Raw genomic sequence first — 13,366 nt, forward strand, 5'->3', positions numbered from 1 at the left:
TATATGCTGGACGTTTTGAGTATGGCTGAAAATGTAATGTTTTTCCGTTTTGAGATTGAGCTATAGGTAACATAAGGTCACTGGTTTTGTCCTCTGTATAAGCGCAGTGCAAAAGGCCCGTTTAAGATACAATTTTAGGGAGCCTTGGCAATGAGAATGAAAAACACAAAAATTCTCTTTTTTTTTTCATGATTAGTGAAGGTGTCCACTTAGAGATGACACATTCTTTAGAAGTGACTGAAGATCAGCTTTTTTGCTAGCTGATGCACGCTCTCACACTCTCTCTCTCTCTCTCTCCCCGCCCCCCTTCTCCCCACCTCCCCGCCTCCCCCTTCCCCCTCTCGTGTCCCTCTCCCCCTGTTCTCCTTCCTCTCCTTTATTCTCTTTCTCTGTCTCTGTTTCTCTCTGTCTCTGTTTCTATCTGTCTCTCTCTCACACACAACAGTGAATGAGTCATATTCTCCATCAAACTGTCATGCAGTTGGAGGGTAGGTGAGGAAATTCATCATGAGTGTTTCATTTATAAAGTAACTTCATCTCCGTCTGATAAACAGTGAGTCAGGACGACATGATAACACAGGTTGCTAGTCTAGGACTGAAATATGATCACCTGTGTTTTTACAGCATTCCTTTTTTTTAAAAAAAAAGGTCTTAAAAATGAAAGCTCTCCTTTATGTTAAGGATTTTTTTTTTCTGTCTCTGTTAAGGGGCAAAAGGGGGTGTTTAACTCTTTGAAAACCCTTTCCCAATTAATCGTGTACCAAGAGAGAATCCCGCAGCTGACAAATACAGCAGCCTTTGTAATGACAGTAAGTGACAAATAGGTTAACCACAGGCCAGTTTCAAGGCAGAAAAAGACATCTAAAGAAAATTACTATAATAAACAACTTCCTCCACTCTTTGGCAAAAGGAGATGATGGGGTGGCGGGGGACCAGGTGGACAGGCACGTTGATCACTGAGTTGACAGTGTGCAAGCATCGCTGACAGAGACTTACCTTCTCATCCAGCTCCTTCCTTGTGACCCTGCTGTCTGCATCCCCCGCCCCCCGCAAGGGGAAGGAGCTGAAATGAGTAAAGATGTGCCTCACGATAAAATCAGTGTAAGGGAAAGGAGATTATCCAAGGAGCAGGGATGGAGTGAAGACACAAAACACAAAAGAGGCAAAGAAGTAATGGAGAATAAATTCAGAACAGATGATAGGAAACTCCAGACTCCAGAGGACGATTCATATGTGCTTTCATGATGCCACATCATTTGTCTAGAGATTGCCATTTGCTATTTGAAGTGCAGGCCTCCAGTTAATTCATGGCAAATACTTCTGTGACAGGTCGGAGAACACTATTTCTCTTCACTAAACTCTGAGGAATGTTGATGAGTTGAATTAGAACTGTAGTCAGGGTTCAATGTGTCAGCCCACACCTTTGAAGCTGCCTCACAGATGTACTTCCAAGGCCCCGATCGGGGTCTTTGTGGTGCTGTGTCTTGTCAAATCCAACTCACTCACACCTAATAGCAGTGGTGATACCTGGTCATGTTTTTCAGGCTTTGAAGCAAATAAGAAGACAAAGACAACTGGCTGATTTTTCACATCACGAGGCTTCCAAAAAATCACAGGATTATACAAAAACAGGAATTTACACTACAAAACTATCCCTTCCCTGACTTAGTCAACACGTAATGTACGGCGAAATTCATCATTTATCGGAAGGGGTCAATCTATAAAGTAGGTTGTATTTCAGCTGTTAAAACAATGGTGAAATCCAACAGTTCTATAAATGCAGGGGAAAATGGATTGAGGAGATTAAAAATCATGTATCCTTAAGTCAGATATTAGCGTGTTCAAGAAACAACATTTTCAGGTTGGAACCCAATAGCACAATGTAAATGTTATAGCATGCTCTTGGATCCTGGTGACAACGTCTTTTCAACGGTTCATCCAGTCTTTAGAACTTTAAATTAGAATCCTAGATGTGACATTTCAGACCTGGAGATGCAGTGTCCCAAGAGTTAAGATGTCAAGTTTGGGAGTCGGACAATATCAGAGACTTGAGTTCCCAGTGTTGCTACTTACTAGCTATGTGGCCTTGTGTATTGGTGCATTCATCTACAGTACTAAGATATTAACAGCACTGTGCCTACCTCATAGTATTGTTATCTGCTTTATTTTTTTTTTTAATATTTATTTATTTGGTTGCCTCAGGTCTTCGTTGCGGCAGGCAGGCTCCTTAGTTGCGGCTCGAGGGCTCCTTAGTTGCGGCTCGCCGGCTCCTTAGTTGCGGCATGCATGTGGGATCTAGTTCCTGGACCAGGGATCAAACCCGGGGCCCCTGCTTTGGCAGCGCAGAGTCTTATCCACTGTGCCACCAGGGAAGTCCCGAGTGGTGTTGTCAGCTTTAAATGAGATAATGCTTGTACAGTGCTTTGCCTGGCATAACACACTAAGTATTGCTGCTGTTATTTTTTAAAGCGATCAAGTACCTGACTGAAGACAAGAAATAAGCTTCCAAGCATGCACTAAATAAAATGTCGGTCTTCAGAACCTATGCATAACTCTTTAGTTTCCATGGGAGAATTAGGACAACTTCCTTAAAAGGAAAAATGGGCCTTAAGTAATGAAACAAAAATGAAGCTGATTGAAGGCATTTATAGTTTGCACATTACAAATTAAAAGTGGGAGCGACAGAAAGCAAGCTGTTTACCCAAGACTACTCAGTGTGTCCTTTGTTTTAACTTTGTGTGCCCCAAGCGGAACCTGCATCCCCCTTCCTTCGGAGGGCAGTTGGTAGAGTCCAGCCCCATCGTCTGTGGTTTTCCAACTTAAGAAGCTGTAAATTTTATAGCTCCGCACCCTGCGGTCAGAGCCGCTGAGTGCTGTGTCTGAAGTCAGGTGGTTGGTGTGTTAAAGGTAGACACTGCACAGTTCTACTGAGGACCTGGAAGCATTTAAGGAGGTTGCTTGCCAACTGTAAGTTAGAGACCCAGTGCCAGTTGGCTGGAAAATCCTCTGGACTAAGTCCAGTTAAGTAGACTGAATTGCTGGCGGTCTTTCCAAACTTGTGCGTTTCACAGCTGGGCTATACAGTCCGACAGGCAGCACGGGGCGTTATTGTGATGTTGTGCTCTGATGGGGGGTGGGGGAGGGTTGTGGCATCCATGTGACCCGGAGGGCCTTTGTGTTCTCCACTAGTGCTGAAAAAAGTTATTGACTGCGCTTGACAGGGTCACTGAAAATATTTCTAAATAGATGTGAGTGATGGGAATTAGCATTTTCAAATGACGTATTGTTTCAGATGTGTTCGTTCCTCGGCATCCGCAGAGGCAGTTAGAATCTTAGCTATGCGGTTATCACACGTCGTCCCACGGTCCTGCTTCCGAGCTTCGGGTGGGTCGCACTGTCTGTGGTCAAGGTGATGGTCATGGTCTCACTGAGGTACTTAGGTATAGCCAAGCCTGCCAAATTAGTGGGTGTCATCTCCACTAAGAGGAGTGGGCAAAGTCATTGTTAGACTGCAGGACCATTTAGAATTTGGAACATTTTTCATTGTGTCTTAAAACTGATGCAGGTGAGAAAACCTCAGCCTTAAGGTTGGGCAGAGGTGGCTTCATGGACGTGGAACCCGCAAAGTCACAGGGGACCTTGGACCCAGAAGTGCCTTATGTTTGGTTTACTGTTCTGTTGTCACCAGCTTGAAATCCTTAATCATTTTTTTAAACAAGGAGCCTTGCATTTCCATTTTGCTCTGGGCCCCGCAAATTATGTAGCCAATCCTGAGGGTGGGATTGACTTTTTTTTTCTTTTTTTAACAAAGTCCAATCTTTTTTCAGAATGGGGTAAAGAAGGGACTTAGAGATTCTTTCAGCCAGACGATCAGTCTATTTCCAAAGGATTCGCTATTGCAAGCATCAAACAAAAAGATAAGACAACTGCTGTGTATTCCATTCTTGGTTACTTTGTTCCTCATACAGGATTAGGAAAAGGGCAGAGAATGCCTAAATTATCATAGAGAAGCAAATAATGTAATTGGCAAATACTCATCATTTATATATTTGATCTTGGTGTCTATTTGTTTAAATAATTACTTTCTTTAAGAAGGCTTTATGAGCTGATGTTAAAGTAAATTCTAAAGTCAGCTTTCTGCTGGTTTACACAAATGTTGTCCTTCAGCCTATGTGATTACACATAGAACTCTCCTGTGACCTTACAGATACACACACATTATAGTGAAGCCGTGAGTCATTTGATTTTTTTTAAAGTTGAGAGTCTTATTCATTTGTGCATTCAATGAATGCATTAATATGTCCAACAAACAAAATATAAACAATATGTCCTGTAGGCCATTGGCTATAGAACTGTACTAGTAATATGGCAATAACCAGCTACGACATATGTTATGAGTTAGTAATTTAAAGTTGCATAATTTTGTGCACATTTACAGTAAATCGTGGGAGTTATTTCTCTTCTTGCCATGGCTGCATAAGTAAGCTTCTTTTATTACCTTGATAGTATGAAATGGATTAGTTGCCTTCTTGCTATTAACTACTTTTAGCTCAGATGTTTTACTTTTCAGAGGATCTTTACATATTTTTGCTTTACCTAAGGGAAGGAAGGTGGGAAACTCAGTATAAAAGTTTGTCCTTTTGGGGGGAATAGAAATCCTCAAAGAAAATAAATTCTTTTGTTCTTTTGTGGATTCTTGGCGGGAATCATCACCAAAATACTTCATTAATTAAGTAACAGCTACACAGTTTCCTTAGGTAGTCATGTGATCCCCTCCCCCCAAGTTCACAGTAACATTTGATTTCCCTTGGCAGGTTATATGGCACTTTGTTTTTAACCTCTTAAGTAACCATATTATTTTTGAGTGTGGATGTGTCCATCTCCTCCGCTAGAGAATATGGCTTCTCCTCATCCCTAGAGAGCCATGATCATGGAAATCCAAAGAGATGATGGCGGCTTAGACCAAGGAAGCAGCAGTAGCAATAGATAAAGTGAGACGTGGTCAGATTTGAGTAATATTGAAAGTAAAGATAACACCATTTCTTGGTCGATTAGGTGTGGGGTGTGAGTAAAAGAGAGGAGATCAACTTTCTATTTTAGCCTGAACAATTAGAAGGATTGGGTTGCCATTTTGTGAGACTGGGAAGAACAGCCTTTCAGAGAACAGGGAGGAGAATCCAGAGTTCATTGTTGGACTTTGTTTACCTTTTAAACATTCAAGTAGAGATGCTCAATAGACAGTTAACTATGTGAATGTGGAGGTCAGAGGATGGGTTTCATTTACAGCTGTGCTGTCCCATATGGTAGCCACTACTCACATGTGGTTCTTTAAGTTTAGATTTAGATTAAATTAAACATAACGTCTTATTCTTCAATCACAATGTATACTAGTGCTCAAGAGCCACATGTGGCTTGCGGCTGCCACGTGGAACAACACAGGTTTATAGTATAATACTTGTCATCATTGCAGAAAGTTCTATTGGAAAGTGCTGGTGTAGAGTTATGAATTTGGGAGTGGTCAACCTGTAGATTGCACTTAAACTACAGGACTGGATGAGATCACCTAGAGGGGTGAGTATAGAAAAACAGGAGGTCGAGAGGTTGGAAGTCAATTTGACATTGAATCATTAGGAAATAAGGATTCAGCAAAAGAAACTAGGGATGGTCGGTCGGTCAGTAAGGGAGGAAAAGAACTGAAATGATGGGTTTCTAATAGCGAAAACAGGAGGAAGTGATCAGCTATGTCCAGTGCTTGTGATTGGTTGAGTAAGACAAAGCCGTTGACTGTTGGAAGTGACAAGGTGCCCTTGAAAGAGAGGTTTCAGTGATGTGGTGCGGAGGGATGCCTGAGAAAGAGGGACCACGGGAGAATGAGGAATATGCGGAGATCCAAAGTCAAGGCAACTCTTAGAGGGATTTTTGCTATAAAGGGAAACAGTGAATGTGAGCTGGAAGTGTATGTAGAGATGAGATCATTTTTTTCCTCTTGAGATGAGGGATATAATAGCATGTTCATGTGCTTATCGAATGATCCAATAGACGGGGACATTTCAATAAGGCTCAAGAGAGAGGGGACGACACTAGCAGTGACGCCCTTAAGTAGATGAGGGAAGATGGGATCCAGGGCAATAGTGGACAACCCGGGCTGAGCATCCTGGGAGGAGCCAGGACAGGACATCCTGGGTAACAGAAGGAGAGGAATGTATGGGTCCAGATGCAGAAACACATTTGATGGGAGAGAGTGCCTACATTCTCTTCTTGATGGTAGCATCAATAATATTTTATGGATTGCTTTACTGGAAGCCTAGGGAAACTTGACATCTTGGTTGTTTTTGTTTGTTTAATAGCGATGACACTTTGACCTTCACAGTCCTTTTTTTTCTCCCTCTCAAATGCATCCTGCTGTTCACAGCAACATTTAAAAATTTTTACAGTGAAACCACATGCCATGTATGGCCTAGGTTCTAGAATCTGTCTAAAAGGTGAAAGTAGAATATATTTCAAATGCTCATTGAAAATGTGCTAAACCACTCTTAAATCACCAGAACATAAGTCCTTGACATTGAAAAGGCAAGAACTAAAGTTATTTTTTCTTTTCTTTGCATTTCTACTGGGGATCCCTTTCCCCTGCGGCAGTGGAAGTCAGGATCTAGTCTGAATGTGGGGTGGGGTGGTACTAGGAAGTGGAGCTAAGTGAGTGGATTTCTGTCTCTATCACGCTTGCCCTTGAATTTGTCTATCTTATGTGCATGTGTGATGCAACTCCATTCTATTGTAATATCATCCTGATCTTGAGCCTTAGCTCACTCTAACTCTGATACATTTCACCTGTATTTTACTGCCATGCTTGCACACGTGTTATTTTCTTCCCTACAAGAACTCTGCATTACTATTGCATAAAGAAAATAGCAACCAAAAGTGTCACATTTGAGATATCACTTTAACTCAAGGAGAAATTGAGTTGAAATATCCATGAGCATCAGTATTACCTTCTGAATGTGAAATTCCTCTCAAAATTCTAGCTTGATTGTGAATAAAGCTCTATAGTGTCTCTGTTTACATAATATCACATGAAGACATTAACAAAAACACTGCAAAAAATCTCAAATAAGGAAAGCATTCTATTTATTCAAAATATATGTAATGTTATAACATAACTGAACACATGATTCCAAGAACAGTTTGTATCACTTAGCTGCAAAAATAAGAAAGGCAAAGACTAGAAAGATCCTTGGAATTCAAAGACTCCTAAGACCTTGATTTTGAGAAGGTTTTCATTGGTGACTAATGAGAATTCGTCATTTGTTGATTTTAATGGTACTACCTGTTGTGTTTTGTTTGCTTTTTGTTTTGGATGGGGGTGAGGGAAACAAAGACCCATCTATTAACAATTTGGTTGTTTCTGGGGGCCACCAGGATTTGTTTTGTTGGATGACAAATGATGACTACACCATGGAATCTTCAGAGCAAGCCATAATACTTCTGGAGATATTTAAGCTAATAGCAAAGTGGAAACCATTTTGTAGTATCCTAAGGAGCGGTCTGGTGTAAGGAGGTCCTTGAACTGCTGCCACCCACCCAACTTTAATTGAGGTGGGATCCCACCAGACAGAGATAGAGCCAGGAGTTCCTATTTTTAACTGGAAACCTGTTAAAATTCATTCATGGCTTCTTGGCCATGAATGCCCAGTTCTGGTGGTAACACACGTTTTTCACAAGACACGGGTTGGGAGAAAACCAGCTGTTTGTATTCATGCTTTGAGCTTGAAAGAAAAAACAAAGAGAAGTAGTTAAGAAAAGAGAGGATCAGGAAGGGAGGCAAATAATGTGTTTGCCTACACCAAAAACAAGGTGATATCCAGACATAGGAAACAAACTTACGGTTACCAAAGGGGAAAGGGGTGGGGGGGGAGGGATAAATCAGGAACTTGGGATGAACAGATACACAGTACTATATATAAAATAGATGAACAACAAGGCCCTACTGTATAGCACAGGGAACTCTATTCAATATCTTGTAATACCTATAATGGAAAAGAATTTGAAAAAGAATATATATACATACACACATATGTGCACACACACACATATATATACACACACACATATAACAGAATCACTTTGCTACACCTGAAAGTAACACAACATTGTAAATCAACTATACTCCAAGAAAAAAAATAAAAAGGTGATATCTTACAGTCCTTAGGCACATTTTGTTGGAGGGCCTAAATTCTGTTTTAATCTCATTCACCGGTCACCTGTATGATCTTGCACAAGTTCATTCATCTCAGTTTTTGTTGGTTTTTTTTTTCGATGAAAAAATAGACACCTACATTATAGAGTGGTTAGAGGACTCTTGAAATAATGCATAGAAAAAGCCCCGGCAGAGTGTCTGACACCTGGGAAGTGCCAGTAAATGATTGCTCTTATTTTAGTAGTCAGACCTGATAGTATCAGATTTATCCCAAGTCCTTGCCCTTTTGAGGTCAAATCCATTCCAGTATATATATTACCAACCACTGCTTCTGATCATATTTCTTTTTGTCTTATCTGCTCATTCTGGTACACAGTTAACAGACACCTACTGTTTGGGCAGATTCTCTTTGGAAATCCTATTGGGAATCTGCCTGGATTCTAAGGTTGAAGATAGGGACGCCAAGTGGGGTATTCTAAGGTTTTCTGAGTGCTTCCCTTGTGCCTAGCATCTACTGGCATCCAGGAGAGGGATTATAAGTTGTGGCCCAGGATAAATCATAAAAATCTATATACGCTGATTCAATTTCAACCGTTATCTGTGGAGCACCAGTATGTGTTAGTATCATGCTAGGCTTTCAAGTTTAAAGTGAAGGTTGAGACCTCATAGTATAACCTCTCCTTCAACATAAGGTAAAAATCTATTTTCTTGCCTTATTCATTGGATATGCCTAGAACTGAGGGCTGTGGGCTTATAGCAAATGTCCTGTTTCCCTACTGTCTTTCTAAATCACAGGTCTGGTGCTCTAGAGGTACACATTTTAAAGTGTCATGGGCAAACTTTAAATCAACATAAAACATACTTGGGAACAATGATGTGAACCAGCTTGGAGGTCAAAATGGCATGCAAATATCTCTAAAATGTTCAGTGAGATTTCTGGAATTCCAGGGTCTGACCTGTCTCTTGATCTCTGATTTGTATCTTACACTGTCCAGATTCTGATGCAAGGCAAAAATCCGGGGATATCTTGGAAGTATGCACTTCCCCAGGTCGTGAATGGAACTCAGCCAGCCTCAGAAAGACACAGCCACACCTGGAGTACAGTGCAGTCAGATTGCTCCTTCTCCTGTGGTGGAGGTAGTTGATTTCCTCACTGTCTTCCATGTCTCTCCTTAAACAGGGTCTTTCACCGGTTTGCAGGGCAGAAATAGAGACACAGATGTAGAGCACAAACATGGACACCAAGGGGGGAATAGTGGCGGGCAGGGGGTGGGTGGTGGGATGAATTGGGAGATTGGGATTGACATATATACACTAATATGTATAAAATAGATAACTAATAAGAACCTGCTGTATAAAAAAATAATTCAAAAAAAATATTACAGCAACAGAAAAAAAAAATGTAATTATGTTCTTCTGCTTCAAAGTCATCCATGGCTCCTCTTTGCACTTGGATGAAACCCACGCTCCTCATCGTGGCCCACCGGACCCAGCATGGTCTGGCCCCCACTTGCCTCAGTTTCCTTTTGTAGAACCCCCCCCACCTGCCCTGTTTTTTAAAAAAAAAAAAAACCAGGTTCTTTCACTCCAGACGTCTTTCCATTGTATGGTTTAAATAAGCAACAAAAGAACTATCTTTATGGGAACTGTCACTGTAAGAAAAAAAAAAAAAACAAATATTATTTGTACTCTTCGGGGATTTTCCTATGTAGAAAGGAACCAACTCACACAAATCTCAACTCAGCCACAACCAGGACTCAAAAGTTATGCATCTGAAACTTACAAGGGGGGGAAATATAAAACATGTGTCCATTTCTTATAAATGTAAGGATTGAGTCATTGATGGATTTTTCAGCTCACAGCTTCGTGTCTTTCTGTCCTGACTTTTCTGTTGTTGTCAGCCTCCCAGTGGGACTTAGAGAAGGTAGGGGCAAGACAGTGAAAGCACACGCAAGGCAGACTTAAGACAGTGATCTGACACGTGGGAGCAGTGGCGTTCCAGCCCCGCAGGGAAATGGATTAAATCTGAGAAACAGCCCTTGTAAGGAAGGAAGAACAACAGCCATCCTCTCAGTGCGTAGAAGGGAGGCATTTTATTTAGGTCCCAAAATATCACATATTGGTTGGTAAGTCAATCTTTGTCACACTTGCCCTTTGGGAAGAAGAATGAGTCCATAAATAAGTCCATGAAACCAAAGCATGAAGCTCATTTCCTCATGCTCAGAGCACCTGGTGACAGCGGGTCTCCCTACTGTGTCCATCCCACTGAGCAAACTGGGGCATCTTGGGACCAGAGACAGAGCAGAAATACAGAAAGTGAAGAAATTCTGTCTTCAGCTGCCCATGCTAGTTAACAAAATATGAGGAAATACTTCTTTTTAAATATATATATTCAATAATTAAAAGGGAATATATTTTTTATTAATACACATTTTAAAAGCAATATGCTATAAAGAAGAAAATAATCTCCCATAATCTTTTAATCAGCAATAGCCGATGTTAATACTTTGGTCTATATCATTGTATTCTTTTTCTTAAGCAAACATAAAAACACATGTGTTTCACATACTCAGACACATTGCCACACATGTATCATTTTATGGTGTTTTTTTTTTTAACAGAACAGAAACCATAATCTTTATGTTCTTTTTCACGTAGTCTTTGAGCATGAGCAGTTCATGTATCAAATGCTCTTTGAGATCATTCGCAATAACTTCCTGGTATTCCGGAGAGAGCACAGGTTCCTTGGGAAAGAGAGAGATTCAGTCCATTTTCCATTTACAGGGAATAAATACAACCAAGGGGAGGATGCTGGACAAGTGCATTATGGGATTCTCCTTTGCCTTGAGCTAGCAACACCTTCGTGTGACTCACAGACCATAGCATGTCGGAAGTCTAAGAGAAGACAAGTCCAAATGAATACGTTCTCCAGAAGCAAACTCTTAACTTTAGGGAGTCCCAGTATTTTGATCGGTTCCTCCTGAAAGTAAACCCCCTTCAACCTAATCATTCTAGTGGGAGTGACTTTTCACTGTTGCTCAGATTCCATTTTAAGGAAAAGTCCATGTGAATAAAGACAATTGAAAGAGGAGGCAGCGTTCCTATGGGGGGAGCTGACACATACTGTTAATCACACACAAAATAAAGTGTATCTTGATGAGAGGTCCTGAAATGAATACTGAAAACAAGGCAGCGGGGTGAACAGACAGAAACAAAAAACCAGAGTCCTTGCGGACAAGTATGAACACATATTCAGTGAGTTCAACTTTTTGTTTATATATGCACATACTCTCAGGGAAGTATAGAAGATGCTTCATGAAAAAGCAAAATCTTAAGAGTTTCCACACATAATTCCAAGATTTTTCTTTGAAGAACATTTTCCATTAGATATGTGCAGTGTGAGTTAAAGCTTGTGGGATATTTCCCTCAAACAGATATTGCCCTGTTTTCAAAAGGCTGCCTTTATTACTATATCGTTCTAGAATCCATGACAGTCTTGAAAACTACGATGCTACATGTTAAAAAGTATTAAAATATGAAAACTATTATCTTGGGGGGGCATGGCATTAGGGTGGAATTCACATGAGTTGTAGATTTTATCAGAAGGAAGTGTTTTCATACAATATTTAGGTTCTGTATCTTCAGTAAAATATCAGAACCCTGGTAAACCCGAAGCTAAACTTGGAAACTAAATGGAATTGGTTATCTGCAATTTTCACTTTGTAACTTCTGATGTCTTATTAGGTTACATAAGTGTCAAGGCCATTTGCTTACGGGATCAAAACACTCAAGTCAATTCCTCATTCTGCAATGCAAGAGCCAAGCCAGCAACTGAACCCAAAATGTGCAATGCCTTCTCCTGCCCTGCCTAGTAAGTCATCTGGAAATGTCTTTCTGGTTGCATCTGTACTTGTGTGCCTTTATTGTTGATAGGAGATGGTTGAAGCCACTGTCGATGCCTCTGATCAAAAGTGATTCAAAGATAGACAGAATACCCCCTGCCCCACCCCCAAAGAAAGGCAATGTAAGAAAGGAGACGAGAGTTGCAGTTAAAATATATAACTTGAAAAACACAAATTTGCTTCAGACACTCAGACTGTGGCTATGCCAACATAACCTTGGGGTAAAGAAAGGCATAAAGGCATCTTTTTTCAACCTTTTCATAGAGACCCCTCTTCTCTGAACTAAAACAGATATTTAAATAACATAGAATCCTATGTTAGTTAAATTTCTATGTGGTTGTATGCTTAACTTTTATAGAGTCATCCAAGAATTTAAAACTCATTATTACTCTGCAACCCATGAAAGCCCAAATGCAAATTACACAGTAGCATGACACAGAGTAAAAAGAAAGGAGTAGAGCCCAAGTGGTAACCCCATTTTTGATGAAGAGACACTGTGGGGAACTCAGTGGGTTTGCTTTTGGATTGATTTTATCCACACTACTATTTGAGCACTAATTTTAAGTAATGTTCCCAGCCAAATGGAGTCTCTTCTTGTTTGATTTATCTTCTGCCAAATGTATTTATATAGAGTTGACAGGGTTTCTTCTACGGCACTGTTGTGTTCCCTGCTGTTTCCGATCATCTTAATAAGTAGTGTTTGCTTTGTGGTGATGCGATTATATTGCACACTCTTTTTATATACATACATATTTTTTTCCTTGTAAATAGTGTATTTGTCATAATCGTTCGGGGCTTCAGCTCCCCACCAATCCCCTAGGCCCAATTGTTAACTCAGTTTTTCCCTTAGAGTTTGGAACCAGCTGTATCCTGAACACAAAAAGGAGAAAGACATGTGAGGGGCTTCCATGGAATTTTCTCTCTTGCTAAGAAGTGTCTGGCTCTAAAAATATCCCGTGGCTCTAAGACATGATAACCAGACAGTGTTATTGATCCTTGTGGAATAACCTCTCCCTTAGATGGGGGTGTGTGTGCGTGTGTGTGTGCGCGTGTGCGCACGCATGTGTGTGTACGTTTAGGTACCTGTAGGGATTGTCAGTACACTTGAATGGCAAGCTAATATTTTCTTATTTTAAGCCTCCTTTCCATCATTGTTTATCTCCACCAAGAAAAGAAAGGAACCCCATTTGTATGTACATCCTTGAAAAGGGAGAGAGAGCATGGGTCATGCTTAACTCCCAGAACTTTCCTGATGGCTCCACGTAGAAAT

General features: G+C 40.6%; 1 protein-coding gene across 3 annotated transcripts in view; it reads left to right on the forward strand.

Moving 5' to 3' along the window:
• Window positions 1–13,366, forward strand: part of ADAMTS18 (ADAM metallopeptidase with thrombospondin type 1 motif 18) — a 150,819-nt gene that overhangs the window by 115,017 nt on the left and 22,436 nt on the right. For all 3 annotated transcript variants that reach the window (XM_082366319.1, XM_082366320.1, XM_082366321.1), the window contains 2 exons: window positions 9,190–9,331; window positions 11,939–12,065. In XM_082366319.1, coding sequence (XP_082222445.1) covers window positions 9,190–9,331; window positions 11,939–12,065 — 269 coding nt within the window. The remainder of the gene's footprint in view (window positions 1–9,189; window positions 9,332–11,938; window positions 12,066–13,366) is intronic.

This window comes from Balaenoptera borealis (assembly GCF_965194805.1).
Source record: "Balaenoptera borealis genome assembly, chromosome: 19".
Classification (NCBI taxonomy): domain Eukaryota; kingdom Metazoa; phylum Chordata; class Mammalia; order Artiodactyla; family Balaenopteridae; genus Balaenoptera; species Balaenoptera borealis.